The following is a 27,474-nucleotide window of genomic DNA, read 5'->3' on the forward strand; positions in this document are numbered from 1 at the left end:
CCCCCGTTTACAGACGTTGTGCAACCGCTTTTGTTTCAACCCAGCCATAAAACGAAGGTAATTAATTATATTTATAATTCAAAATGTCTGTGGTTTTTGGCTTAGAATCATTGATATCTCATATTTCGTTTAAAAAAAAAAAACGACTTTAAAAAATTATCCACTCGCATATTTTAATGTTTTAAACAAATAACGTCACAATGGAAAAAAAATGGCGTCTGTAAAAAAGTCAGATATCAACCTCATAACTATCGCTTAATTGTATTTTTTTTGTTACCTGTCGCATTTTCTCCGATATGTTAGATGATAAATAATCGATCCAAACAAAGAAAAATTGAAAAATAACGTTTAAAAGGGTAAATATATGAAAAAGAAAATCTCGACCACTCCTTGATATCTGCGATTTCTGCGTCGCGACCCTTGTTATATTACCATGTTTCATCCATAAAACCCCCCAGCTGCGGTTATTCATATCTGTGTCTTGACACTCCATGGAACATGCTACATAGAGTTTTTAGATCAAAACAAGGTAAGTACGCGATAATATCTCGTTAAAGTCATGGCGTCTGTAATTCTGCTCTCACGTGCTCTCACCTCCTGATAGGGTTTTGCTATTTAAAAACCTTTTTTTTTTTTTTTTTTTTTTAAAAATGCCCTCCTGTTCAAAATGTTTCTTCTCCCAGAAAATTGAGGTTTTAAGCTTTCCAATGATGTATCACACGTGCATTTTGGACCATTTTGAAAGTTGGCCAATTTGGGGGTCTCAGAGCGGAACTTCAAGTCACCTGAGTGTTTTCCGCCATGTATATATATATATATATATATATATATATATATATATATATGTATGTATGAAAACAGCTTCAATGAAAAGATAACATTGCAATTATTGTTTAGCTAAAATGTTTATTCATTTTATATTCTTATTAAAAACAATATGAGAAATTAAAAAAAAAAAATTTTCTCATTAATGCCATTTCATTATTAATCAACTTCATAGTGCTATTGGGGGCTATAACCAGAGTGTGTTTCTGGTTTTTATATTGTTTACTTTTGTCATTATTAAAAATATTTCAAATTATTTTTATGCGAAAAAAAAAAAAAAAAGAATAACATTTGGACGTGTGGACCTCACATTCTGGCCACAATGTAATTATTTGATATATTACACGTGTGGCCAACATGAACCCAAATAAGAACCCTAATAAGGTTTGAGGCTTACACCTTTTAAAATTCATATTCATGTTACACCGACATTTACCACTAGGTGTCTTATAGATTTGGGAAATCATTCATACCCTTTTAAGGCTTCTATGATAAATTGGGTCATTAAAATGTCAAATAACTTCAAGCTACATTTTCCTTACTTTCCAAAAAGTTGCCTGATTGTTTTGACATTTTACTATTAGTCTACTTCGTTGCGGTTGAACAATTTAAGATTTTTTAAAATTTATTTTAACACTTTGTCGTCTGCCACTAAGGTTTCTTAGTGTTTTGGCATTTTACATTTTTGTGCTGAATAGAAAATATCGCTTAGCTGGTTGGCAACAATTTCTGTGGAGGTGCAAGTGCGCCACTGTGTGGTTGTAATGGTGACAGGCTGTCGTTTTACACTAGGTGAATCACTAAAACAAAACATGTTAAAGTGGCTTGAGAAGCTTCAATTAGACGGAGATACCGAAATACTTGATCACCATATTTACAGTTCATTCGAATAACCCCCCCCCCCCCCAATAAATATAGGTGTATTCAGTTTTCTGTTAAAAAAAAAAAAAAGGTCCCTCATTATTATTTTTTGGGGGAAGGGGTGTTAGATCATGGGATGTCATCTTGATTTTTGTACTTTGAAGACTTTACAATGACAATTTTCATTACTCAATTGTTATATATTACTCATATGACTGTTTTAGCTAATAAAATATATTGATATTTTAAGTTTTGCCTAATGAAAATCCAGTTGCATAAAAATAAATATAATTAGCCTTTGTAAAGCTAAACAATTTGAGCATCAGTTCCTTAAATTGAACAAGTGAAATGTCTTCACGACAGTCTTGTTTTATTGAAAAACCATAAGGGAACGAAGCAAAGTCATCACACTGGGAAGGCTGTATTTTGTGTGAGATACACAACTTGTAACGTTGCTAGAAAGCAAAACGACCAAAACTTCACTACCAATGATGATGACAAGCTGTACAGCAGAGAAAAGCACTTTTCCCCCCCTACAAAGCAAACATTCAGTAATAAAATATTCAGCCAGTAACAGTAAGACTTGATACTCACTGATATCTCTTATCTATTTTGACATCACTCCAAGATGCTGTGAAATGCAGGACTCGTTATCAACCGACATTTACTGCAAAAGCGGAATAAAAACAAGTTAACTGTACAAGATATTAGAGTAGAAGAGCTGCTTGAGACTACTTTCCTGCTCAGTGATAAAGTTATGTCCAGTGTTTGATTGCAATTGACAACAGAGTGCACCAGAACCTTTCCCATGTTTTTTTTTTTGTTTTAACAATTTTAAATGCCACCTTTTCCACTGCTTGAAACTTTACATCTGTTAAATCAACAGTGAGTTAAGCGGAGTACAAATGTACTGATATCTTGGTTAAAAAAATCTGGTTAATTCAAATACATATCTATTTTTTTTCCCAATCTCAATAGACGTGTGGAACGCGATCTACTTCAAGAGAATACAATAGAGCGTTGTTCGTGCCCTCTTTGGTTGTGGAGGATGAGTATTTAATGGGGTATGGAATTGACGCATAGACCCAAACTGTAGTCAAACTGGTGTCATGTATTGGAAACTGGCCCTAAAGATTCTTATAAAAACTTTTCAAAGAAAAAAAATAAAACACTAATTTAATAATCTGGGGATATTCGCACTTCAGTACAATTCAATAGCTTTTTATAAGATAGCTTTCCTCACAACTATATATCCAACTGATTCTGAGGTGTGTTGTTGCAACAATAGCAGGTTTTGGACAAGGCTAAAAAAAAAAAAAATACAAAAAAAACCAAACAAAAACAAAAAAAAGCAACTCTTCAAAAACATCAAATCTAAATGGGGGGGGGGGGGGGGGGGGGGATAAAATTGAATTGAATATCTTTCCTGATAAGTAGGTGATGTATTAGTAACAAAATGATGCCAAATAATTTGATAAAATGAAAATGATCATTCTGTAGAGGGGGGGGAAATCAAAGACACCCCAAAAATGAAAATGAAGAAATGATGCAGCAGACGGGTCCATTTTGCCGAAATGTCTTTCTGTAGTTTGTGTGATCCTGTCGTGCTTGTACGCATGCCTGACAATGTCGGGGTATGCTCCTAATGAGACGACGAATGGTGTCATGGAGGATCTCCTCCCAGATCTGAACCATGGTAACACTGCGCTCCTGGACAATCTGAGGCGCAACCTGGTGGCTGAGGATGATGATGCCCCGGAGGTGTTTAATGGGGTTTAGGTCAGGTGAACATGGGGCCAGTGAATGGTATTGATTCCTTCATCCTCCAGGAACTGCTTGCATACTCTAGCCATATAAGGTCAGGTTCCACTGCACTAGCGTAGGTACTGACAATGGGTCCAAGGATTTCATCCCAGCAGTCACGGTGCCATTATCTGACCTTCATGGGATATGCCTCCCCAGCTCATCACTGACCCACAACCAAACCGGTCATGCTGATTGATATTGCAGGCAGCCTAATGTTCTCCACGGCATCTCTGGACCCTTTTACATCTCTCGCATGTGCTCAGGTTGAACCAGCTCTAATGGGTGAAGAGCACAGGGCACCAGTGGCATAGTTGCCAATTCTGGTGGTCTACGGCAAATGCCAATCGAGCTCTATGGTGCTGGGCAGTAAGCAAACGGCCTACTAGAGGATGTCGGGCATTCAGGCCAACTTCATTGAGCCTGTTTCTGATTGTTTGGTCAGAAACATTCCCACCAGTGGCCTGCTGGAGGTCATTTTGTAGGACTCTGGCAATGCTCATCCTGTCCATATGGTAAATGGTGTTACACTTGTATAGCACTTACTTGCATAACTGAGCAGATACTCATCACGCTGAGGATTTAAGGACTTTCTACGGTCCTGTTCAGATCTCCTGGAATAAATACTTGCCTACTGGAATCTCCTCAACGCTCTTGAGACTGTGCTTGAAGACACAGCAAACCCCAGCAAGTATTGATGTGTCATCCTGGAGGAGTTGCACTACTTGTGCAACCTCTGAAGCGTCCAGGTACCGCACCATGTTATCAGTTCATGTTGATCCAAGCTAAATGAAAAACTACAGCAGTGGAAGGTAAGTCTGTGAATAAAATATGATCAAAAAAGAAGGGGGGGGGGGTAATCAGTGGCGACAACCTGGAAAACCATTCGTTTTAGGGGCCGTCTCATTATTGCCCCTCTGATGCACCTGTTGACTTCATTAAAAGCAGCTAAAACTGATTAACACCCCTCATGCTATTTAACTGACCAGATAAATATCACAGAGGTTTGACTTATAAGTTGCTATATTCTGATAAAAAAAAGTGTTCCTCTAATTTTTTGGAGCAACTTTATCCTATATGCCGATTTCCAGGCCCTTTGCTAAAGCTGTTGCGATTCTCCAAATAGAATGTTGCTCAAATATCGCGTTTTGCAAGAACGCTGCAACTTTGACAGACTTTTGTTGCTGGAACAGGAGAAATAGTTGAAAAATTGGACAATTCTTCACATTGGGTAGTTAGGAGGGTTACACTTCTACAGTAAGAAAAAGTCTTTTTTTTTTTTTTGTATGAGAATGGTGGGAGTGTTCTGGCGGGCCATGACTGAATCTGTTATAGTCCGGTGATAAACCCATTTTCATGGTTTTAATAATTGTAGGCAGTGATGTACTAGCTGTCCATGTTAAACTTGTCTTCCGAAGAAGGAAATATATCGCCTCCCATTCCGAAGAAGTTGTCGTCCGCCTCAAAACCTTCGGTCACAAACGTGTCGTCCGTCGGCGCAAAGTGCTCGCGCGCGTCCTTGCCTTCGACCATACCATTTCCCGACTCCTGGTTTTTGTTTCTGGCCGACTGCTTGTCTCCGTCAGTTTGTTTGTTTTCGGGACCGGATGGCTGCTGGTTATCAGATTGGCTCAGGCCAGATTTTTTCATTCTGTAACCAAGTTTTAAGGATTATCACACAGATGCAATGTTGACATGACTGACAAGCAGTAATAAAAAAAATTATTGCTATATGGAAAAAATGAAAAGCTGTGGTGTACATACTGGTTCTTATGTTTTGCACCGCTAATGTGAGACTGGTACTGATCCACAGAGTTGAGCTCAATGTTGCACAGTGTACACGGCAAGCCTTTTGCTGTGGATGCTGCGGAAAGGGGAAAAAGTTATTTTAATTATTGAAATACAAGTCACTACTTTTTTTTCTCGCCCTTTTAAACCCTGCAGCTTTAATAACAAAGCAGTTAATTTGGAGATTTTTACGGGCTAACTCACATCAAGCTTCCTTCTAATGACCCAGTTTTTCTTGTTTTGCTTTTTTCACTGCTGTGTGTGTGTGCGTGAGTTGGTTTACAGATTGAGTGAATTAGGTGCAAGTGTTGCCTGTTCAGCAGCTCCCGATTATCCCCATGTAATTGGCCAAGGTGTGGACTCCCTGGCCTATTTAACAAGCTCGCCACAAGCACTCGGTCTCCTCTCCAGCCATACCACTACCCAGAAACATCAGCGCTCACGCGTGTGGATCGCAAACTGTGGCAGCGGTTGCTGCGTTATGTCAAATTTGAGAAGACCGTTGTAAATATTGTTAAGAGAAGAGCAGTGACCGTAGGAACGAGAAGCCTTTTTTGTTGTATGCAGCTTTCTCCTGTTTATGGTTAATTGGAGTTAGGTTAGTGAAAGGTCGTTGGATTGTTTTGTTTGTTGTTTTGGCATATTTCTCCATCTGAAGCAAATCAAAAAACTGCGCTAGAAATATTTCGCTGGCCTTTCTGGGTTTCATTCAGTCGTTCATTTTGTTTAGGAGCCGGTGGGTTATTAATACGATCTTGCGGGTCAGTTTTTAGAGCTCGACCAATATGGGTTTTTCCAGACTTATAGATTATTAGTAGAGGGGACGATAGCCGATTTTTGGAGCTGATATTCATTTGCAGTAAAAGTGTAAAAATTGGCATAAGAAAATGGAATAATGCAAACACTGAATTTCATTGAAATGCCTTAAGCATGTTTATTAAACCCCATGTTGCTCCTGGTGTTGCATCACCTGTAGGTAGATGATATAGTGTGAAGCGCTTTTGAAGGCCTTAAAAAGGTAGAGAAGTGCAATACAAGTGAAACTCCATTTACCATTACCATTTAACCAGAGGACAGGCTGAATACTAGTGCAGGAGAGAGAGGCGTGGCTGGATCTGAGCTAAAATAACCCAGTTTTGAATTGATTTTTTTTCCATAACAGCCGGTTGGATTAAAAAAAAAAAAAAAAAAAAAGTCCAATATCGGTGCTAGCAGATATTTTATCTCCAGTTTTATTTCGTTCCCACTGCTGTGTAAACGTGTGTGCGCGCTGGTCTGCTGATTGAATGAATTAGGAGCAGGTGTTGCCTGATCAGCAGCTCCTGATTGGTGCCACGTGACTGGTCAAAGAGTGGACCCACTTTTCTATTTAAGCAGCTTGCCACCAGCACGTCTTCTCTCCAGCCATACCACCACCCAGAAATGTCAGCGCTCGTGTAGATCGTAACCTGTGGCAGCTATTACTGTAATTTGCTAAATTTTAGAAGACTTTGTGAACTCTTGTAGCACCTGTAAATAGAGCAGTGATATATGGGGGGGGGGGGGGGGAAGAGAGAAGCCTTTTCGTTTTGCACCCTATTTTTCGTTAATACAAGTGAGGTTAGCGAATTTATCCTTTATTCATTTTGGTTATGGAAGGTAGGGTTTCGTTACACCATTTTGGTATGCCAGCATATTTCTCAGTGCTGATTTTCGCGAGCCTTTCAGGAGATGGGTTGGAAGAGAGGAGCACCTATGCGCGTTATGTCCTGGTTCCCCTAGACCGGAATATAACTCCATGTAGGGGCTCGTCTGGGAGTCTGCCCTGGGACCTCCCACTTTAATAAGCAGTCATGCATGGTGACGTTGCCACTTTGGGTACATTCAGAGTCTACCTATTGGTGCAAGTGTTCCATGATCAACCACAAAGAGTTGGCGAGTATCAGCGCACACAGAGTGCTTTCGCCAATCCACTTTTAGCAAAGGCATTCCGAAAGTTTCATTTGAGAGCTGAATTATGTACAAGTACATCATTGTTGCCAAGGGTAACTAGAGTGGTATTCAAGATAAAAAAAACTAAGCTACAACAAAGCTGCTATGCTAGCATATTAGTAGCTATGTCAGTTAGCCATTTATGATTTTATGGCTAAAGGCTTTGACCAGTGCTTGCGGTTATTAAAGAACACAGGTTTCAAAAGAATGGACATCCACAATGTGACACGATGAAACTCCTAAGCCGGGGCTAACGCTGACAGCAGTCAGTCTTGAGTTCAAGCACAATTGAGATTAGAAAAGGACTTCGCTGCAAGCTATCAAGGTAAAGTGGAGGGGTTTTTTTCTCGTTTTGTGGTTTCAAACTGGCTGTCAATACAACAGTGGGTTTTGGGACACCGTGGCAGCCAACATATGAATGATGACCATGAATGAGGGGCGAATTGGCGTTTGTTCATTGTTAATAGATTTTTTATCTTTGTCTATGTAAAGGTCCTATGAAAATAAGGCCACTTGTGTATTTTCTAAATTATGAAATTTGGTTGCAGATGTCTGATGCACTCCGTAATGCGGAATAAAGAGGTGCGAATTCGACATTTTATAGAGTTGCTGCTGACCCGGTGTGGCAGGCTTGCCGTAGAGCTTCATTAGGTCCTGCTTGGCTAGGTGCTTCTTGTGCTTTTTGCCCAGGTAGTGCTGCTGGGCCATCTGCGCATTGTTGAAGGATGCTTGACAGATGGCGCAGAAGCGGTCCGGGTCACCACCTTCACTGCCATTGCCAGCTGTAATTGCTGCCGCCGCCACCTCCGCCGTTGCTGCTGCCGCCGCCTTCTTCTTGGATGACGCCGGTGTGGCCTGTTGGACTACTGTTTGAGTAGAATGGAGAAATTGTTATTTTAATTACGTGGCTATGAATTGGGGGGAAAAAATGAAAGCACATGATTCTGTGGACCAGCTTCAGGTTGCGTACAGGTCAATGGATCCACCGCTTTGAGTTTGAGGTTCTTGGCGTGAATCTTGCCCTGGTAGTGAGAGTTTGCCATAACTGCCGATGTGAAGCTCATCTTGCACGTGTCACAAATTTTCATCGGGTCCGATATACTGTTGTCTGTGTCATTCTGATGGAGGGACATGCGCAGAAACACAAGTCACACAAGTGAGCCTCTTTCACACACCAATGAGATATCACATACATTGTCAGAGGAAAGCGACTTGAACTTTTTCGACTCTGGCTCCTTCTCATTTTGGATTGACAAGTAACGTCGCACCTTGTTGCCGTGTTTCTTACTCTAAAAAAGAATACAATGGAAAGCCAAGTTACAACAATGCTGACAAGGAAATTCAAAAACATGACACCAACCTGATAGTGAGCCAACTTCTGTGACTCTGAGATGAGCACGGCATTGCAGACACTGCAAAGGTTATCGGTGAATAGGTTGCTGTGGTCCCTGATCATCTTGTTGACTGCGGCAAGAGGACAAAATGTAGAGACAATGTTAAAAATTGACAACGATGCATCACGTTTCTGCGTCAATGACGGCAACAGACGTCCAATCTAAAGGTGGCAGTAAATGTGTTAAAATGTACTTATAAAATAACAAGGTTCTTTGGCAGAGGACTTTAAATAAACACATAGCAACAACCAAAATAATACTTTTTGCATTCAAACGAAGAGGCAGAAATGCTAAAAATGTGTGCACCGTGCTGTCCAAGTTATAAATATTCGTTTTATATTCCAAAATCATGCTTGTGATGTTCACTGATGCTTCTAAATTGACATTGAACGTGAATCTTCAACGTCAGTGGTTGCAAGTTAATAAAGGCTAATTGCAGCATGCGTGTTAGCCAGTATGAGCTAACGAGTTCAACGTGGGGAAAGCTAAGCCGCACGGACGACTCGGCAGTAGCTGGGCAGTGGGACTGAACGTCAATATTCCTGTGTCTATGTATACCCCATCACCGTCGTTGAACGTGAAAAGCCGTCATTGTGCCAATAAAAAGACAACAGACGTAGACGAGCTCTCGTCGACCTTGGCGACGAATCGGCTGCTGTTAGCTTAGCCTAAATTAGCTTTCACTCTGCAACAAGCTATGAGTTCATTGGGATGGTGGCGAAACTAACGCTGGGGCACCTTTGTTCCTTGTTTTATCTTAAATAGAAAGCGCGTACCTTGCTCCAGCCCCGAAGGCAAGTATGGGAATTGTTCAGTCTCCATCGCGACCGCCATCATAATTTATATTCTTTCGCAGTTTTGCTCAAGTACGCATGCGCAGCCGCCACTTGGCAGCGCCAGGGAAGTTTGAAAAGAGGGCGGAGTTTGAAAAGAGAGCTCACTCTGTTTGGAATTTGACGTCGTTGGATCATCTTGCCAACCGGGACAACAAACGATCTTTGTGCCGCAACAAACGATCTTTGAGCCATGATCCTTTACGCATGCGGCAAAAAGCAGTTAAAGAATAAGCCTGCATGCGTCGCTGTGGTCACACTTGACTGCAATTAATGTGAAAAAAAAAACATTTTGGTCACAATATTGTACTATGAAAAGCCAATCATGAAATGAAATAATGCCCGTGTCACTTGCTATTCATGAAAAATATGCCGATTAATTACAAGAGCGGGCACAAACGTTCAGATTGCAGTTGAATTTGGGTCTTCATTATCGAGCTTTTACATTAGGCGTCATCATAAGTGTTCAAACTAGCCTTATTTTCATACTTCATAACAAGATGAACACGTTTGCATTGCAGAACAATAAAGTTTAAAAAGGATAGTTTTTTAAAAAACAAGCACAGATACAGTGGCAACATATTAAGTAGAAGTATCTAAGAAAAAAGTACTCAAGTACAAAAGTAGTTTCTTTAAAATAGACTTAAAAGTACTTTCTCCTGATGCAAAATTGTGATATATACATATATATATATATAATATATTGTAAACGTTCAGGGTCGAAGGAGAACAGGCAGGCAGAGGTTGCAAACATGCTGGGCACTTGTGGCCCAATTTATTTAACAGAAAAAGCAAAAAACTAAAAATAAACAAAGGAAAACAAACCAAAACTTCTGTCATCAGGAATCACGGCCACGCCGTGGACTGCCTCTACAGTCTCTCACTAGGAGTAACTTCCACAACTCCTCTCCTTCCCACTCCCTTTCGACCTCTCCCGTTTTATATAATGGGGAGAACACCTTGGTTGCAATTGCCTCATCAGCTGTTACCTGATGAAGCAATTGCCTACAGGTGGGGATGTCACCTCCTAGGGGTGTCGCTGTCCATGGTTGCCCAATCCCCGTGGCGAGTCCTGTGGCACTGGGATGCCACAATATATTATAAAACCGTGCAGAATAGAAAAAAAGTAATAACATTGACTTCACTGTAAACAGAAGCTTCACAAGCTTAAAAAAAAAAAAAAAAAAAAAACTCCCGAAACCTTATCTTAATGGCGGATTGCAAGCAACTATCAGGTGCATACCCCCACCTACAGTACAAGAGTATGCAGCACCCATTTGAAGGCACGCTGCTCTCGCTGTTATTTTTTTTTTTTATTAGTCAATATCTTGTTCACCTAATAGCAAACGCTAATACGAATCCATCACTGAAACAGCACAAATGAGCAGCAGTGGAACAGCAGAGGAGTCTGTCAGGGAGAGACAGGGATCTGTCAGGCAGCCCACAGTCAGAGCTGAGGAGGGTGCGCGTCCCGTGTCCCACTCCCATGTGGAGGGGGCAGACACAGGATGTTTAGTTATACTGTTTTGTTGCTTAGCAGGCAGGCATAGCACTCTCAGTTGTATTGCATTGTAGCCTACATGGGAAAATAGATGGAAATTGTTGTTTATATTGTGTCACATCACATTACGGTCTGTTCAATTTAACCGTCCATCTCAAATTAAATAATTTGAAAATGTACACTTTTATTGCTTGCAAAGTGTTAAAAGTACTGCATACTTTGTCGTGACAAGCCGGTGGGGTGGGGGGTGCCCTATAACGGTCTTTTGTCCCCAGGCCCCTGCAAGTCTGTTGACAGCCCTGAGTACAGTATAAGGAAACATACAAGCACAAATAACCTGAGCGCTTAAGTACACGGTCCAAATATCCCAAAAAGTGAAACCTTTATTGATATGACACATTTAACCACTCGCACATTCGTTTTACACTGATAATTTTCGATTAACCATCTCTAAATTTGTTTTACCAGTAGTCACAAATCAAATGCTATCATTTTGTCCACGTGAGTCAGTCAGTCTCTTTCTTTCTTTATTTTATTTTATTTTTTAATCGTTTTTTATTTTTCGTTGTTCCTTAACACGAACGGCGAGGAAAGAGTCTCTCTCCAGGAAGACTTCCGGACGGAAGAAACCCATATATGGCCCGTGGAAGTGGTGACGTTAAACAAGCGACTTCATTAGATGTAGGCCAAATCTGACACTTCCGATCATGGTGGTTGTAATGGCTTAAGCAGTCACAGACGCGCTTCTATTTGGAGTAATTATCTTTGCGTTCATAGTCACCACCGAAAAGCTCGGAAAATAAGTCGCCATGCACGAAAAACGGCTCCATACCCGGAAGTCCGCTAGGCAGCACAACAGGAAAGTCCCGACTCTGTCCAAATATGGGCTTCCGCCGCGCCTTATTTGGTAATGTACGTCATGACAAGAGTCTATATAAATCCTGCTTGACGGAGGAATCCTGTCTGAGTTTATGTTTGTTACCGCCTGAAGAAGTGAAAACACAAACCGCGTCATTCCCTCACAATCACCTTATCCGTCCACCCGGGGCTCTCCGTGGGATCCCGGACCAGACCCGCACCCGCGTTGGCTTCTTCCGAAAGTCCGAGCCCCACAAAGAAGCAAGCCGGGTCGTCCTGTACGGTCCCCGGGCAAGAGGGGAGCCGGAGTGCCAGTGCGCCGGAGCGACCGACCCCTAGAGAGATGGCCGCAACTAAAGCGGAGCTGTTGCTCTCGGCCCTGCAGATATCCGAACCCCTCGCCGGCTTTCCGCCTGTCGTGTCGCCGCTGGACGGCTACCCGAAGCTGGAGGAGCTGCAGATGCTTCTGCAGAACGCCGCCGAGGGTGGAGCTCTGCTGAGCGGTGAAACCGGAGACTACGGAGGTGGGTGGCATGTCCGGGAATGACTGACACGGGTTGTTTTGATGCTAAACGGGCCCACATTTTACCCACAATATAATAGAAAATACAATACAGTACACTGTATCGACTTCCAGGGACATTTTATGTTTACTGGTAAAGTATTTTTTTAATGATATAAAATATTTGGCTTGGTCAAAAAACGTTCATAAACATTCAGCTATAGGCAGCTATGCAATTCTACATGGGAAAAAAAATCGAGAAGTTGATGTTTTAAGTCATTTGCTCCATTGACTGGCGATATACGTCCAATCCATCTGGACTGGGAGGGTTTTCATTCACATGTGAAAATATTGCTTTGGTGCCATCTTGTGGTATCTATATACACTGTATGCAAATACATACTTCTAGTCCCTCCCTGTTCAGATGGATTGGACGTCTATTACCGTCAACGGAAGCCAATGAGTCAATTTGGACTGGTGTCCAGTGTTCTGATCTTCTCTGTTCTGTTTCAGACCTCCTGTCAGAACTGGCTGACCTGCAAAGCCTTCCCCCACTGACGCCCCGGATCCCCCCTCTGGCGTACAGCGGCCGCTTCACCTTCGAGCAGTCTTCGGCATCCGGAGGGGGCGGCAGCCTGTGGCCGGAGCCCCTCCTCAGCCTCTTGGGCGGTTTGGTCAGTGTGGCAGCTCCTTCTTCATCGTCAGTGACGTCCACCCCAAGCTTCAGCTGTGTCCCCGCTGACACGGGCCTCCCTGTGGCGCCGACCTTCACCTCTAACCTCGACACCCAGCCATCCTTCCTGTCGCAGGGTCCACCTCCAGCCTACCCTGCGTCCAAGTCTGTGCTCCCGGACTACGTCCTGCCTCAGTCGCAGGATGCCGAGCCACACCTAAACAGGGACAGAAATCCCCCGCACCCGCCGCTAACCCCCCTCTCCACCATCAAGGCCTTCTCCTCCTCGCACGTACCAAACCAGCCACTCGATACCCCCGCCTGCCAGCTCCCCAAGCTGTCCAGGAGAAAGTCACAAGGCAAAGGCTCCCAGGAGCGTCCTTACACGTGTCCGGCAGAGGGCTGCGACCGCCGCTTTTCGCGCTCGGACGAGCTGACCCGCCATGTGCGTGTGCACACGGGCCAAAAACCCTTCCAGTGTCGGATCTGCATGCGCAGCTTCAGCCGCAGCGACCACCTGACCACTCACATCCGTACCCACACGGGCGAGAAGCCCTTTGCCTGCAGCGAATGTGGTCGCAAATTTGCCCGTAGTGACGAACGCAAACGGCACACCAAGATCCACCAGCGGCACCGGGACCACAACGCTAACCGTGTCCCTCCGCCAGTCACCGCCACGCCTCCCGCCACTTCCTCGGCTTGCTCCTCCTCTTACTCCTCACCTGCTCACGGCTCCCCCTCGCCCACGCCTTCCATCTTTACCCCTTCCTCCTTCCCAAGTTTCCCCAACCTCAGCCGCTCTTCGTCCCCTCAGTCGGAGCGGCCTTTGCTAACATGAAGTCGGACCTCTGAGAGTTTCACTGAGGGCAAACATTACAAGTAAAACATTATAGCTGTGAGCAGTGAACAAGACCATGCACTTGCTTTTTACCAGAAAAAAAATGATCATCAAACAATTAACTCATGAGTTAATTATTTTGCGGCCATTTACAGAAATAGACATCCAATTCATTTTGACTGGGAGGGTTAGCTTCAATAATTTGTTGAGTTGAAAACTGCATTTTATGTTTACTGGGGTTATCTTTGTTGCGAGGGCTCAGCGTAGAAAACAGTTTGAGGGAGGAGCAAATATTTGTCTAGTTAATCTTTTTAACAATGGATGCCGTCGACAGGTAGGCTATAGACGTTAGGGGTGTGACAAAATATCGAAATGGTGATATATCGTGATACGTTGTATCCCATAAGGTTATCGATATGCTCCTGTCAACAATCGAGATATCGTTTAAAAAAGGTGTCAATTTTTTAGCTGCCATTGACGGTGCTAGACGCCCAATCCATTTACACTGGGAAGGTTCGTTCATTCCAAACCAGGGCATTCACAGTCATTCGGTCCGATTTTCGAGGCATTTACAGCTTACTTGCTGTTCATTTTAGGGTATTTACACGTCATTTCCTGTTGAGTTTGAGTCATTGCCTATTCATTTGGGTGATTCCCAGGTCACTGCCTGTTCTGTAACGCAAAATAAACAGGAAGTGACCCATAAAATACCCCAAAATCAACAGTAAGTAACTGAAAATCAACAGGTAAATGGCCCAAAATTACCTCATTGCCTGGCATTGGCTTCCTCTTACGGCCATAGACGGTCAATCCGTTTGAAGTGGGAGGGATGGCAGCGAATGAATGTTCATTCGCTGCCATCCCTCTCACTTCAAACGGATTGAACGTCTACTAGTGATAAACTCATTCTCATTCACAGCAGAAGCTTGTTTTTCTGTTTATTAGTTTTTTGTAGACTATCCTAGAATGATTTCCTGACCAATGTATCCATAATCGTTGTATCGCCATATCGTCAGATCATCGTTATCGTGAGCTTTGTATCGCAAATCGTATCGTACCGTGAGGTACCAAGAGGTTCCCACTCCTAATAGACGTATAGTCCAAAATTGATTGCACCTCTATCGCCGTTAACGGCAGGGAATTAGCTAGAAACTCTAAAAGCCTCATGAAACAATCTTTTTATGAACAGTTTTTGTTAATATATGTACAAATTCACTGTGGTGTGTATATATATGTGTATATATAGTCATATTTTTGTACAAATGTATATTTTATTTACCTATCATGAAGATTTGTATGTTCAACGCAGTCAAAACCAAATGTGATTAAAAAATGTTCATCACAATAATTGCATCACATGTTCTTCACTGAGGACAAAATATTACTGGTTGCGGATTCAAAACAATTGGGTCCGCATGGTGACATACAGCATAAAATAATCATAATGCATTTATGTAACTATGTGTGTGTGCGCGCGCGTGACAGAACTTTGGTCTTTCAGCCAGTAATAAAAAAACTAAACAAAAAAAAAACGCCATGCCCTTCAAACCAAATATAGAGTTTCCTCCTGCTGCAGCGGATGTCCTTATGCCCAAATATGGAGCTTCCTACTTGGCAGACGTTGAGACAGTCGCATTACGCCTGCGTATATAACACACCCAGTTTACGGCGGCTTCATTCTCTGAAGGGATTTTAATTCCTGCTAAATAAATTAAAAACGCCTCTGTGCAGCGTCACAAACCAGCCAGACAGGTTTGACAAGGCTACTGTTATAGAATACATAGTGTAAAAAGACCAAGAACCTCTCTGAGAATGAGTCACTTGAAGTATTTTTGCCATTCCATTGCGTGTATGCACACAGCACACACATAATGGAATGGCAATAATACTTCAAATGTGTATACACACACACACACACACACACACACACACATATATATATATATATATAGATAGATAGATAGATAGATAGATAGATAGATAGATAGATAGATAGATAGATAGATAGATAGATAGATAGATAGATAGATAGATAGATAGATAGATAGATAGATAGATAGATAGATAGATAGATAGATAGATAGATAGATAGATAGATAGATAGATAGATAGATATAGATATAGATATACACAGGCATAGGTGGAGTTTGACTTTTGGGGCAGGGGGGGCACAACATGTTGATGACCCCAAAACGCAGTGTCAGCAATCAAATTAACTTACAAGAATATTTAAAATAATAATTTGACACTGAGCGTTTTTTGTTTCCCATCATTCTTGAGGGGAATTCTAAATCAAGCTGCTTAGGCAATACTTTTCGCCAAGATCGTCATCCATTGAATTTGGTACGCCCGCTGGTGTCGTGCCAATGTAGTTACCTCAGTCAAAAATTGTATCCCCTGGGCGGAGCCATTTGGAGGTAGATTTGTGTCTTTATTATTCAATCAAAAGTTGCTTCAAAAAAAAAGTTGCTTCAATCAAAATATATATTTTCAACCCCCCCCAAAAAAAACAAATATATATATATATTCAATAAAAAAATGTGTTTAAATGCAAAAATAAATTTGAAACTCCAAACACACACACACAAAAATCCATGTGAAAGCTATGTTTCTTTGATTTTTTTTCCCACTTCCTTCACTTCAATCAAAAAAAAGAAAAATTACAATTATAGAAAAAAAATTTTGAATGCAAAAAAATATTTGCGATTGAAAAATTTGCATATGGACATTTAATTTTTCATTGAAAAAGTTTTCTTTGATTGAAGCAATCCTTTTTGTGTTTGCGCCATTTTATGATTAGGACATTTGTGTCTAAATCATTCAATCCCCAAAAAAGTTATAATATATTTTCAATTAAAGAAAAAAAACATTTTTAAATATATTTTTTTCTCTAATATATATATATATATATATATATACATATATATATATATATATATATATATATATAGTTTTTTTTTTTTTTTATATATGCAAAGCAAATGACTGTCTAAGGTGCTCGAAAAATAATTTCGACCCATTATAAAAATATGTTTTTTTTTTTCGTTCATTTCATTCATGTTTGTTGTAGTTTTATTGCTTTACAACTTTTATATATATATATATATATATATATATATATATATATATATATATATATATATATATATATATATATATATATATACACACACATATACATACACACACACACACACATATATATATATATATATAGGAAAGTCAATTACACGCAAAAACACTTTTCGGCCAACAGGGGGGGCCTGGCCCCTCCTTAAACTCCGCTTATGCACACAGGCATAATGGAATGGCAAAAATATTTCAAATGACTCATGAATCATTTTTAATCTATGACACAGCACTCATTTAACTCACTGGGTACCATTCATGGCGATCCTTTGCCCCCTGCCTTCCCAGTTAAAATGGATTGCACATCTAGCACTATCAACGGCACTGAAACAAGGCCATTCACAGCCAGTCCTCCAAGTTCAAATGAATTGGACGTCAATTTCTGGCAATGGCAGACAATGATTTTGTTGAATTCGTTTCGATGAATTCGTTCCCAGCGAGGATTGGACTCCGCCAAGGCTGCCCTTTGTCACCGATTCTGTTCATAATTTTTATGGACAGAATTTCTAGGCGCAGCCGAAGCATTGAGGGTGTCCGGTTTGGTGGCCTCAGCATTGCATCTCTGCTTTTTGCAGATGATGTGGTGCTGTTGGCTTCATCAAGCCATGACCTCCAACTCTCACTGGGGCGGTTTGCAGCTGAGTGTGAAGCGGTTGGGGTGAAGATCAGCACTTCCAAATCCGAGACCATGGTCCTCAGCCGGAAAAGGGTGGCATGCCCTCTCCGGGTCGGGGATGAGATCCTGCCCCAAGTGGAGGAGTTCAAGTATCTTGGGGTCTTGTTCACGAGTGAGGGTAGGAGGGAGCGGGAGATTGATAGGCGGATTGGTGCAGCGTCTGCAGTGATGCGGACTCTGCACCGGTCCGTTGTGGTGAAGAAGGAGCTGAGCCAAAAGGCGAAGCTCTCGATTTACCGGTCGATCTACGTTCCTACCCTCACCTATGGTCACGAGCTGTGGGTTGTGACCGAAAGAACAAGATCCCGGATACAAGCGGCCGAAATGAGTTTCCTCCGCAGGGTGTCCAGGCTCTCCCTTAGAGATCGGGTGAGAAGCTCGGTCATCCGGGAGGGGCTTGGTGTCGAGCCGCTACTCCTCCGCGTTGAGAGGAGCCATTTGAGGTGGCTCGGGCTTCTGGTTCGGATGCCTCCTGGACGCCTCCCTGGAGAGGTGTTCCGGGCATGTCCCACCGGTGGGAGGCCCTGGGGTCGATCCAGGACACGCTGGAGAGACTATGTCGCTCGGCTGGCCTGGGAACGCCTTGGAATCCCGCCGGAGGAGCTGGCTGAAGTCACTGGGGAGAGGGAAGTCTGGGCTTCCCTGCTAAAGCTGCTGCCCCCGCGACCCGACCCCGTAATAAGCGGAAGATAATGGATGGAAAAACTCCATCAACTACAGTGTATCACAAAAGTGAGTACACCCCAGGTATTTCTGCAGATATTTAAGAATATCTTTTCATGGGACAACACTGACAAAATGAAACTTTGACACAATGAAAAGTAGTACGTATGCAGATTGTATAATAGAGTTAATTTATTTTCCTCTCAAAATGACTCAAAATATAGCCATTAATATCTAAACCCCTGGCAACAAAATTGAGTACACCCCTTAGAAACTACATACATCCCTAGATGTCCAAATTGAGTACTGCTTGTCATTTTCCCTCCAAAATGTCATGGACTCGTTACAGGAGTGCTGTCAGCATTGCTGCAGAGATTGAAGAGGTTGGGGGTCAGCCTGTTAGTGCTCAGACCATGCGCCGCACTCTACATCAAATTGGTGTGCATGGCTGTCACCCCAGGAGGAAACCTCTTCTGAAGACGGTACACAAGAAACCATGTCCTATGGTCTGATGAGACGAGCGGGCTTTATTGGGTACCGTCTTTAGAAGAGACTTCCTCCTGGGGTGACAGCCATGCACACCAATTTGATGTAGAGTGCAGCTTATGATCTGAGCACTAACAGGCTAACACCCCCACCTCTTCAATTTCTGCAGCAATGCTGACAGCACTCCTGTAGCGGGCCACATGACATTTTGAAGGGAAAAGGACAAGCTGTACTCAATTTGGACATTTAGGGATGTACAGTACGTAGTTTCTAAGGGGTGTACTCACTTTTATTGCCAGCAGTTTAGATATTAATTGCTATATTTTGAGTTATTTTCAGGGGAAAATAAATGAATGAATGAATGAATGAAATGTTTATTGTCATCATCATCGGTATCATTGACAGATACAAAATGTGAAGATTTGCCCGAAGAAAGAAAAAAAAACGAAGAAAGACAAAGGCGGACGGGAGAAGCAAATTAACTATTATATAAGCTGCACATGGACTACTTCTCATTGTGTCAAAGTGTCATTTTGTCAGTGTTGTCCCATGAAAAGATATACCGGTACTTAAATATCTGCAGAAAAGCGAGGGGTGTACTCACTTTTGTGATACACTGTACTTCAAAGTGGGTATTTATTTTAAAAATAGTTTTAATATGTTTAACACATTACATTGACTCCGTTACATTTAATTGAGTAACTTTTAGAAAAAAAATTACTTCTAAGAGTAGTTTTACCAAGCCCTACTTTTTACTTTTACTTGAGTAGATTTGTGAAGAGGTAATACTCTTACCCCACTTCTTTGGGCTACACTAGTTGTTATATTTTTCCTTTTTAACGCCACATATTAGCGTCTGGCTCTACCAGTTTCACTAATGAGACATCACAACAATAATCACATGCGTTCGTTATACCAATCAGACTCAAGCTTGCCGTTCTATGATCACGACGGCCTGTTTAATCACGTACCATCTTTAAAGCACCGTAAAAAATTAAGTATTTGACATAAAACACTGGCATCAACATGACTCAAAAGCATGGATTTTAACCTCTCTCCCAGTTTTTATTTGGTACCGAGTGACCATGGAAAACCGGAGATATGATCTTTTTAATTTCATATTAGGAAATATGTTTTCTCAACTAGAGAGCACTTATGCTCTTTGAAAGAATTTTGCTTCATTTCTGTAGATATTTTTTCTCACCAGAATTCAATGTTTTTTTTAATCTTTTTTTTTTTTTTTTAAATTTCTTGGCTTAATGTGGTTATGAAATAGGTTATAGTACAGTATAATAACAACAGTTCATATAGAGGAAAAAAACTTGTAAAATATCAAACATAAAAAGCAGTTACTCATAACCTGACTCATTTCTTTCCATCAAATACTTTTTTTTCTTGTAATTAAGTACATTTTTTGGATGACCACTTTTACTTGAGCAATATTATTTTAAAGTACCACAAATCTTACTTGAGAAAGCTTTTTGACTACTCTACCAGCCTCTGTTAAGTTTATACATTCATTTATTTAAAAATAATTTTGAAATAATATAAAAAATTCATTAATTATTAATAATTATTATACATATACAGTATAATTATATTTGAGACCTGACCTGGCATGCTAGTTGATGTTGAAATAAAACATGAATGTAGAGAATAGGGACTCTTGATGGTGTGAGGAGCAGCTGTTTGAACACCATGGGAGGAGTTTGTGCTAATTTTAACTCCAACAATTTGACACATGTTGGAAATCAACACGCACTTCCAGCTTCCCTCCTGTATGTTGCACCTTGTGTGTTTTTATCATTGTCGGCACAGGAAGTGCAAAAACAACAAATGGTGAGTACGCACCCTCTCATTGACAAAAAGGGTATTCATAAATGCCTTTATCAAATGTTGACATTTTACACACTAAGGTTAAGAATGGACAGTCATGACGGACATAGCTGAAAGGTCAGATTTTAGTGTTTACAAGCTTGTGTGAGTGTACATGTACTATAAGCCAATGAAAAAGAAGCCTAGTAAATAATCCATTTCCAATCTTCCTGTTTGTAAACTATATAAGGTCATTATAGAATCTATAACTTAGACACACACCATGCTAATCACATGCGTTTGTGTGTCAGCACACCCACTGTGGTTCCTGCTACAGCACGCTCTGCCGAGCACAAGTGGAGGCGGGCGTATGTTGCGCCGTCGTGGCATGCCGCCTGCGTTGTGGAGCGCTCTTCCACTCGTGCAAAGAGGAGGGGCACCTGCTGCTTTGCCCCTGCGTCCGCGTGCCCTGCCTCAATTTCAACTACGGCTGCCCAGCCCAACTGCCGCGAGCCCAACTAGCTGCCCACTTGCGGGCGTGCCCGGCAAGTGCCGTGGTCTGCTGCGTGGAGTGGAACCGTTGGCCGGCTAATGATGCCCACTCGTACCCGAGCCCTGAATTGTACAGCAATTTAATGAGGGAATGCAAGGAGGGTCTGTGCAAGGACCTGGACCTGGCCATGGCCCTGAAGGACCAGATGCACTTGTTTCGCTCGTTGAAGATGAAGGAGCTTTTCCCGGAGCTGACACAGTTTGCTGGAGAAGAGGAGAACAAGAGGAGGGAAGAGGAGAAGAAGAAGCAGGAGGAGAAGAAGAAAGCCGCCTTGGAGAAGGAGTCCACTCCAAAGACCTGGGAGTCTTTTAGCCCTTTTCATTTCAATATTACTACTGAGAAGGATGATGAGGAAGAGGAAGAGGAGGAACTAACTCAGCAGGAGCGTGAGGCACTGGCCAGGAAGCCTTTAGAGGAGAGTCAAGGTCAGCTAGATCACTTCAGCGCCTGGGAGAGCATGTTCAGCATGGCCATGGGAGGATGCAGAGAAGCAGGGAAAGGAAATCAGCAGGACGCAGGCGAGGCCGGGAGGCCGGGTGGAGTCACGGAGGCGGCAGTCACCCACGAGGTTTCACCCTTGTCGCCCTCCAACGTCGAGAAGGATACCTTCAGGTACGACCACGTGGAACCTATGAAAATTGTGGCTGTGAGGACCTTCAAGGTTCCGAGCAGCTTCTCGGCCAAACAAGGTCGCATCCGTAACCCAGGTTTCTACAAGAGGGACAACAAGGCCGTGGACACAGCAGATCTGCCACGGCAAGACATGCCCGTCTGGGAGGAGGTTCAGGTCAGACAACCCTTGACACAATGATGCTGATGAAAATGATCACCATGTGAATGCGGGTCCTCAGGCGTCACTGCTGTGCTCTCTGGAGAAGGAGCAACGAGGTCACCTGATCGCCGAGAAGATCTGCACCGATGGCCTCCTACAGGATGAGGGCACGCAGACTTTCCAATTCCTCTCTGCGCCCTTTGCCAGCGCCGCATCCTTGGCGGACCTGACGGCCGGCAGGGAGGAGGAACTCCACCTTCAGCTGCAGCTGGAGAGCGTCAGCAACCGTCATCACAAGGCCAGCTCTGCCTTCACCGCTGTGTGTGGACACACCGTCCACAGGCGGGAATACGCCTCGCATTACAAGTTTGTAACGCATGCCTCATACAACATTTTCTTAACACAGGGTCAACCTGCACCCATCATAAAACTTTACGCAGCAGTTCCAACAAAGCACTGCGTTACTTCTTTGTTCCTGATTCAGGAACGTGCACAGTGACATCCAGACAAACGTCAACGGATGGTTCCAGCAACGATGTCCGCTAGCATACTTGGGCTGCACATTCAGCCAGACCAGGTTCACACCGTCCACCCATCAGGCTGCTGTGGTTTTCACGTAAGGTCATCGTAAACCTAAAATTAGATTATATCTGAAGAGGACAATAGATCCAATCCAGGATTTACTGAGTCTTTCCTTTAGCGAGGATCTGGGCTGCTTCCAGCTGCGTCCTGTCATCCCGGCCAGTGGAAGTCATGCTCCTTCCTGTGATGCTCTGAGCTCGCTTCCCTTCGAGCTCCTCTGTCACGTGGCGACGTTCCTGGACAGTTTATCGCTGTCCCAGCTGGCTCTGGTGTCTCACCTCATGAGGCAAGTTTGCTCCACGCTTCTGCCAACACATGGGATAGTCTCCCTGCGCTGGGAAAAGGTGGTCCGGCCTGGAGGCAGGATCCAATGGAGTGCACAGAACAAGGTCTGGTGTAATCAAAATCAAAACCGTTCAACTCAGCTGCAAAGTTGAGTGGGAATTTTTTGCGTGCAGGTGTGGCACTTTAGCAGTAGTTTCTCAGAAGTGGACAGGTGGAAATTCCGGGACATTCCATCCATGTCGGAGCACCTGCGGTTGTGTCCCTTCTACCAGCGAGAGAGCAGAAACGATCGTGTTTTGCTGCCGGACATCGAGTGCAAACGCCAATGTGAAATGCACTCAAACAATCCTCACTAATATACAGATTAACGGTGAAAATACGTGGATAAATATCTTTTAACACATCATTGTTTGATGATCAAGTAGGTTCACCAGCAACCTACCGAGCTGATCTGTTTTGCCTTCCTTGGATTTGTGGATCTAGGTGCAAAAATAACTTGTAGAAAAGACAACTTTGAGGTCAGAAGTGGTGTCATTCCTAGATCTGACTTCCGAGCTACATGTTGAAGTGCTTTGTCAACCTCCTAAAAAACTAATTCTAGTTCTACAGGTTATATTTCCGACAGCTACGGATGAATTGTTCAACAAATAAGTTTTTTCGATAAGTTACCTTTGCACCAAATATAAGCTCCATATGAACGTACCCTGTGAGATGTTAGACTTGTTCTAATTGTGAGCCTTTCATGTTGAAATGAGTTAAGTACAAGGCAAGTTTGTCTTTCAAAGTAAAATTTCATTCAGGAATGAAAAGCAATTACAAGCAAGACAATTGTCTCGTTATTTCATCTTCTGGTATCTGACATGCAACAACAATAGCAGTTTGTTTCAATAATCCAAAGAATAATACGTCCTCCACCACAGAAATTCCATCATTGTACAATTTATTGGTTATGCTTTCATCTAACGTTTTTTCAGGTTTTGTTATTTTTGAGGTCTCCATTTTCATGCTAAACTACATTCAAGTCAACTCAAAAGACTTTTAGAGTACATCGTTGCTTAAAAGAGGCAAGGGGGTGCGGTTGGGGCCAGGGCTAGTCGCCGGCCAAGCGTCTCTCTGGGCAGCGTAGCGGCGCCTCCTGTTGGCCCGGTATTCCTCGAGCCTTTCTTGCTCTGCCCAAGGGTCTTCCAAGACCCCCTCCCACCTCAGGCACTCTCTAACCTGCATGTCCAACTCCGCCACCTCCGGCTCTTCAACAGGGCTTTCTGCTTTGGTGTGATTGGGCTGGGGCTCTCTTGGAGGTTCTTTGTTCTTCTTGCATGCTCCTCGCCGTTTGGACATTTGACCACGAGGCACCGTTGTCACCTGCACGACCTCGGGGGCCTTGACTACTGGGTTTGCTTCATCTAGGGTGAACGAGGGTTAGGGTTAACAAGGGTTGACTGATCATTACGTTGACATACCACACCTATAAAATTTCAATATCATGAAAAAAAGTATTATTTTTGTCATTTGGGTGTAAAAAAGTGAAATATTTTTAGCTTTTAATTGTAATTTGATTGATTATGGCTTACAAATAATGAAAACAGAATATGGAGTTTTTCAAACAATGGAACTATCCCATAAAACAGTTAAAATGAGTGTGTATGTCATTGCTATTGACGGCAATAGACGTCAATGGCAACAACAGCAAATATGTTAAAAAGCAACATTAGAGAGAACATAAAATTGTCTAAGAATCCAAAAGTTGAACATTTGTAGCATAGGCGGAGTTTTGACTTTTGGGGCGGGGGGGCCCAACATGTTGATGACCTCGAAACGCAGTGTCAGCAATAAAATTAACTTAGAAGAATATTTGTAAAATAAGTTAACAATAAGCATTTTTTGTTTTCCATCATTCTTGAGGGGAATTCTAAATCAGGCTGCTTAGGCAGTACTTTTCGCAAAGATCGTCATCCATTGAATATGGCACGCCAATGTAGTTACCCCAGTCAAAAATTGTATCCCCTGGGCCGAGCCATATCGAGGTAGATTTGTGTCTTTATTATTCAATCAAAAAAAGTTGCTTCAATGAAAAAAATGTTGCTTCAATCAAAATATATACATTTTTAACCAAAAAAGGTCGCTTCAATTAAAAAAAAAAAAAAAAGTGTTTGAATGCAAAAATAAATTTGAAACTCAAAAAAATGCATGTGAAAGCGATTTTTCTTTGATTTTTTCCCCCCTTTTTCTTTCTTTTTTTGATTGAAGCAACTTTTTCGATTGAAGTAATGTTGATTTGTGTTTGGCCACATTTCGGCTAGGACATTTTTGTCTTTACCATTCAATCAAAAAATAAGTTGCTTAAAAATATTTGTTTTTCAAAAAGAAAAATCACTTCAATCAAAAAAAGAAAAATTTCAATCATGGAAAAAGTTTTTGAATGCGAAAAAATATTTGAGATTGAAAAATTTGAATTTGAACACTTAATTTTTAATCCAAAAAGTTTTCTTTGGTTGAAGCAATCCTTTTTGTGTTTGGGCCATATTATGGGTAGGACATTTGTGTCTAAATCATTTAATCCTAAAAAAAGTTGCTTCAATTGAAAAAAAAAATGTAATCAAAGAAAAAAAATCATTTGAAATATAAAATTGCCCTCCCCTAATTTTATTTTATTTTTTTTTAAATTAGTTGCTAGTCACCTGATATGTTCGAAAAATAATTTTGACCCATTATAATTTTTTTTTTTTTTTTTTTTTGTTCATTTCATTCATTTTTGTTGCAGTTTTATTGCTTTACAACTTTTATATATGGGAAAGTCAATTACAAGCAATGACACTTTTCGGCCAGCGGGGGGTCCTGGCCCCTCTTAAAAATCCGCTTATGATTTACCTGGAAGTTGTGGAGGTGACTGTGGAGTATCAACTTTCTTCCTTTTCTTTCTTTTCTTCCTTTTTTTCTTCTTTTTGTCGTCCCAGCTGCTTGCATTCTTAAGTTTCTGGTTTTCCTCCTCAGACATGCTTGCAATCTAATGGGTCACACTTTTTCTTAGTCTCTTAACAATGACAAAGGAGTTGAAAGGTTTTTAAGCACTCCGTTGCCGAAAAGAGTGATGTTACTCTGGTTAATTCTTTTAAGTTGGGGGGGATCGGCCTCGAGTCTTGGGCTAAACAAAATTTGGCCATTTGCTCTCGCCGCTTGACGTTTCCATAGCAACGGCATGCAAGGGTCGGGGTGCCCGCCAATGATTTCTCATAAAAGCCTCGTTTTGAACTTTGAAACATAAAATTAAGATTAAAATCCCCGTGAATGGAACAAATTCAACCGAATTGTTTTTTTTATACTAATGTTAGGAAGGTTACGAATGTGGAATTTGAGCGAGTATTTAACTTCCGGTTTTACTTCCGGGAAGGGAAATCCCAAAGGAAGTACGACAGTCGTGCAGACATACCGAAAAAGTACAATAAAAGCGTCTTCAAAGCTTTATCATGACGTATTTCTACACGATTCTTCTGATAAGGAGGCACGCGCAACTAGTTCACACAAATAATAATTTGTAAATACATTTCTGATATATCACTGACGGTAATTTACAACAAAAAAAGGTAACCCTCCAAGTACCATAGCTGAAAACGTTTTGTTCCTGAAATTGTTATATCAATACTGTTTTTATTTATTTATTTTTTATTAATAATCATTATTGCATTGTATATGATTATTTATAATTATAAAAATTGCCCCAAGTAAAACTCTAAAGTTGTTTTTTTTTTTACTAATTTTATGGCGAATGAACAAACTCTCATTCGCCTAAAACAATTGGACGTCTAGCGTTGTCAATAGCAACCAATGAGTTAAATGAGTGCTTGCAAAGATTAAAAAAAAAAAAAAAAACACACACAATTCGTGCATGTAAGGGTTAAATTATTGGTACTATACCAATAAAATGTTTAAATTGTAAGTAAATTACGAAAAAAAGAACACATTATTTGACAAGAATGTAGCCAAAATATTGCAGAAAAAAAAGTTAAATTACACACCAAGGAAGGAACATTTTAACAAAAATGATTCCCTACATATTTATACGTTTAACACACGTGTGCGTTTCCTCCATGTGTTCACGTGACTATCCGCCTCGTCATCACCCCTATCTATGATCGATATCTCTTCAATCACTTCATTGCTATATTTGAAGGCGTGCTCGGGAGGAGGCGCGGCCAGAGTGAGTCAGCTGACTAGCACCGACAACTTGTGTTACGTTATAACGCAGGCATCTAATCGGTGTGTGAAGCCGGCGTGGATCACTTCCTTACATGAACGCGACCGAGCCGGAAGAAGAATAAAACCAAGAAGGACGAGAAGGTTCCACCGAGGGTTCGGACTTCGGCTCGTAACGTCTGCGTCTAGTTGTGACGTGAGTGTGTCACGGTTGTCGTGCGGTGGATTGATTTCATTTTTCTTAACACTGGTGGCGAGACTTTGGGTGGACACTATGTCTCGGAACCATAGTTACCTTCCCGAGGGGCGCTTTGGTCGGGTCCGAAATAGGCCTGCTCGTTCTGATGTGACAGCGTAATGTCACTTGTCTACAACTTTTATGTCGATTGACAATGCACTAAAGATTTTCAGAACATTAATTCATCGTCTGACTTTGAATGGGCTAGACGTCCAATCCATTCTGACTGTGAGCCCC

At 41.8% G+C, this 27,474-nt stretch overlaps 4 protein-coding genes across 5 annotated transcripts; 2 read left to right on the forward strand and 2 right to left on the reverse strand.

The window, feature by feature from the left end:
• Positions 1-2,047: 2,047 nt before the first annotated feature.
• On the reverse strand, positions 2,048-10,403 carry znf346 (zinc finger protein 346). Of its 2 annotated transcripts, none has more exons than XM_057820016.1 (7): positions 10,301-10,403; positions 8,609-8,712; positions 8,442-8,537; positions 8,219-8,366; positions 7,866-8,114; positions 5,254-5,353; positions 2,048-5,140 (listed from the first exon to the last, which is right to left on the reverse strand). In XM_057820016.1, exons 2-7 carry the CDS (start codon positions 8,702-8,704, stop codon positions 4,876-4,878), a joined length of 954 nt encoding a protein of 317 aa, XP_057675999.1. In that variant the 5' UTR covers positions 8,705-8,712; positions 10,301-10,403; the 3' UTR covers positions 2,048-4,875. The 2 variants fall into 2 exon arrangements, with proteins under 2 accessions (XP_057675999.1, XP_057675998.1); XM_057820015.1 differs by lacking the exon at positions 10,301-10,403 and adding an exon at positions 9,419-9,576.
• Positions 10,404-11,913: 1,510 nt separating this feature from the next.
• On the forward strand, positions 11,914-15,216 carry LOC130906523 (early growth response protein 1-like). The gene is made up of 2 exons (XM_057820959.1): positions 11,914-12,358; positions 12,850-15,216. Exons 1-2 carry the CDS (start codon positions 12,178-12,180, stop codon positions 13,845-13,847), a joined length of 1,179 nt encoding a protein of 392 aa, XP_057676942.1. The 5' UTR covers positions 11,914-12,177; the 3' UTR covers positions 13,848-15,216.
• Positions 15,217-20,558: 5,342 nt separating this feature from the next.
• LOC130906721 (F-box only protein 40-like) lies at positions 20,559-23,536 on the forward strand. The gene is made up of 6 exons (XM_057821286.1): positions 20,559-20,640; positions 20,928-21,956; positions 22,021-22,307; positions 22,426-22,557; positions 22,642-22,912; positions 22,982-23,536. The coding sequence occupies exons 1-6, from the start codon at positions 20,638-20,640 to the stop codon at positions 23,162-23,164; spliced, it is 1,905 nt and encodes a 634-aa protein (XP_057677269.1). The 5' UTR covers positions 20,559-20,637; the 3' UTR covers positions 23,165-23,536.
• Positions 23,537-23,646: 110 nt separating this feature from the next.
• On the reverse strand, positions 23,647-26,260 carry liat1 (ligand of ATE1). Its single transcript, XM_057821287.1, has 2 exons — positions 25,677-26,260; positions 23,647-24,211 (listed from the first exon to the last, which is right to left on the reverse strand). The coding sequence occupies exons 1-2, from the start codon at positions 25,801-25,803 to the stop codon at positions 23,847-23,849; spliced, it is 492 nt and encodes a 163-aa protein (XP_057677270.1). The 5' UTR covers positions 25,804-26,260; the 3' UTR covers positions 23,647-23,846.
• Positions 26,261-27,474: the final 1,214 nt, after the last annotated feature.

Source organism: Corythoichthys intestinalis, chromosome 18 (genome assembly GCF_030265065.1).
Source record: "Corythoichthys intestinalis isolate RoL2023-P3 chromosome 18, ASM3026506v1, whole genome shotgun sequence".
Classification (NCBI taxonomy): Eukaryota; Metazoa; Chordata; class Actinopteri; order Syngnathiformes; family Syngnathidae; genus Corythoichthys; species Corythoichthys intestinalis.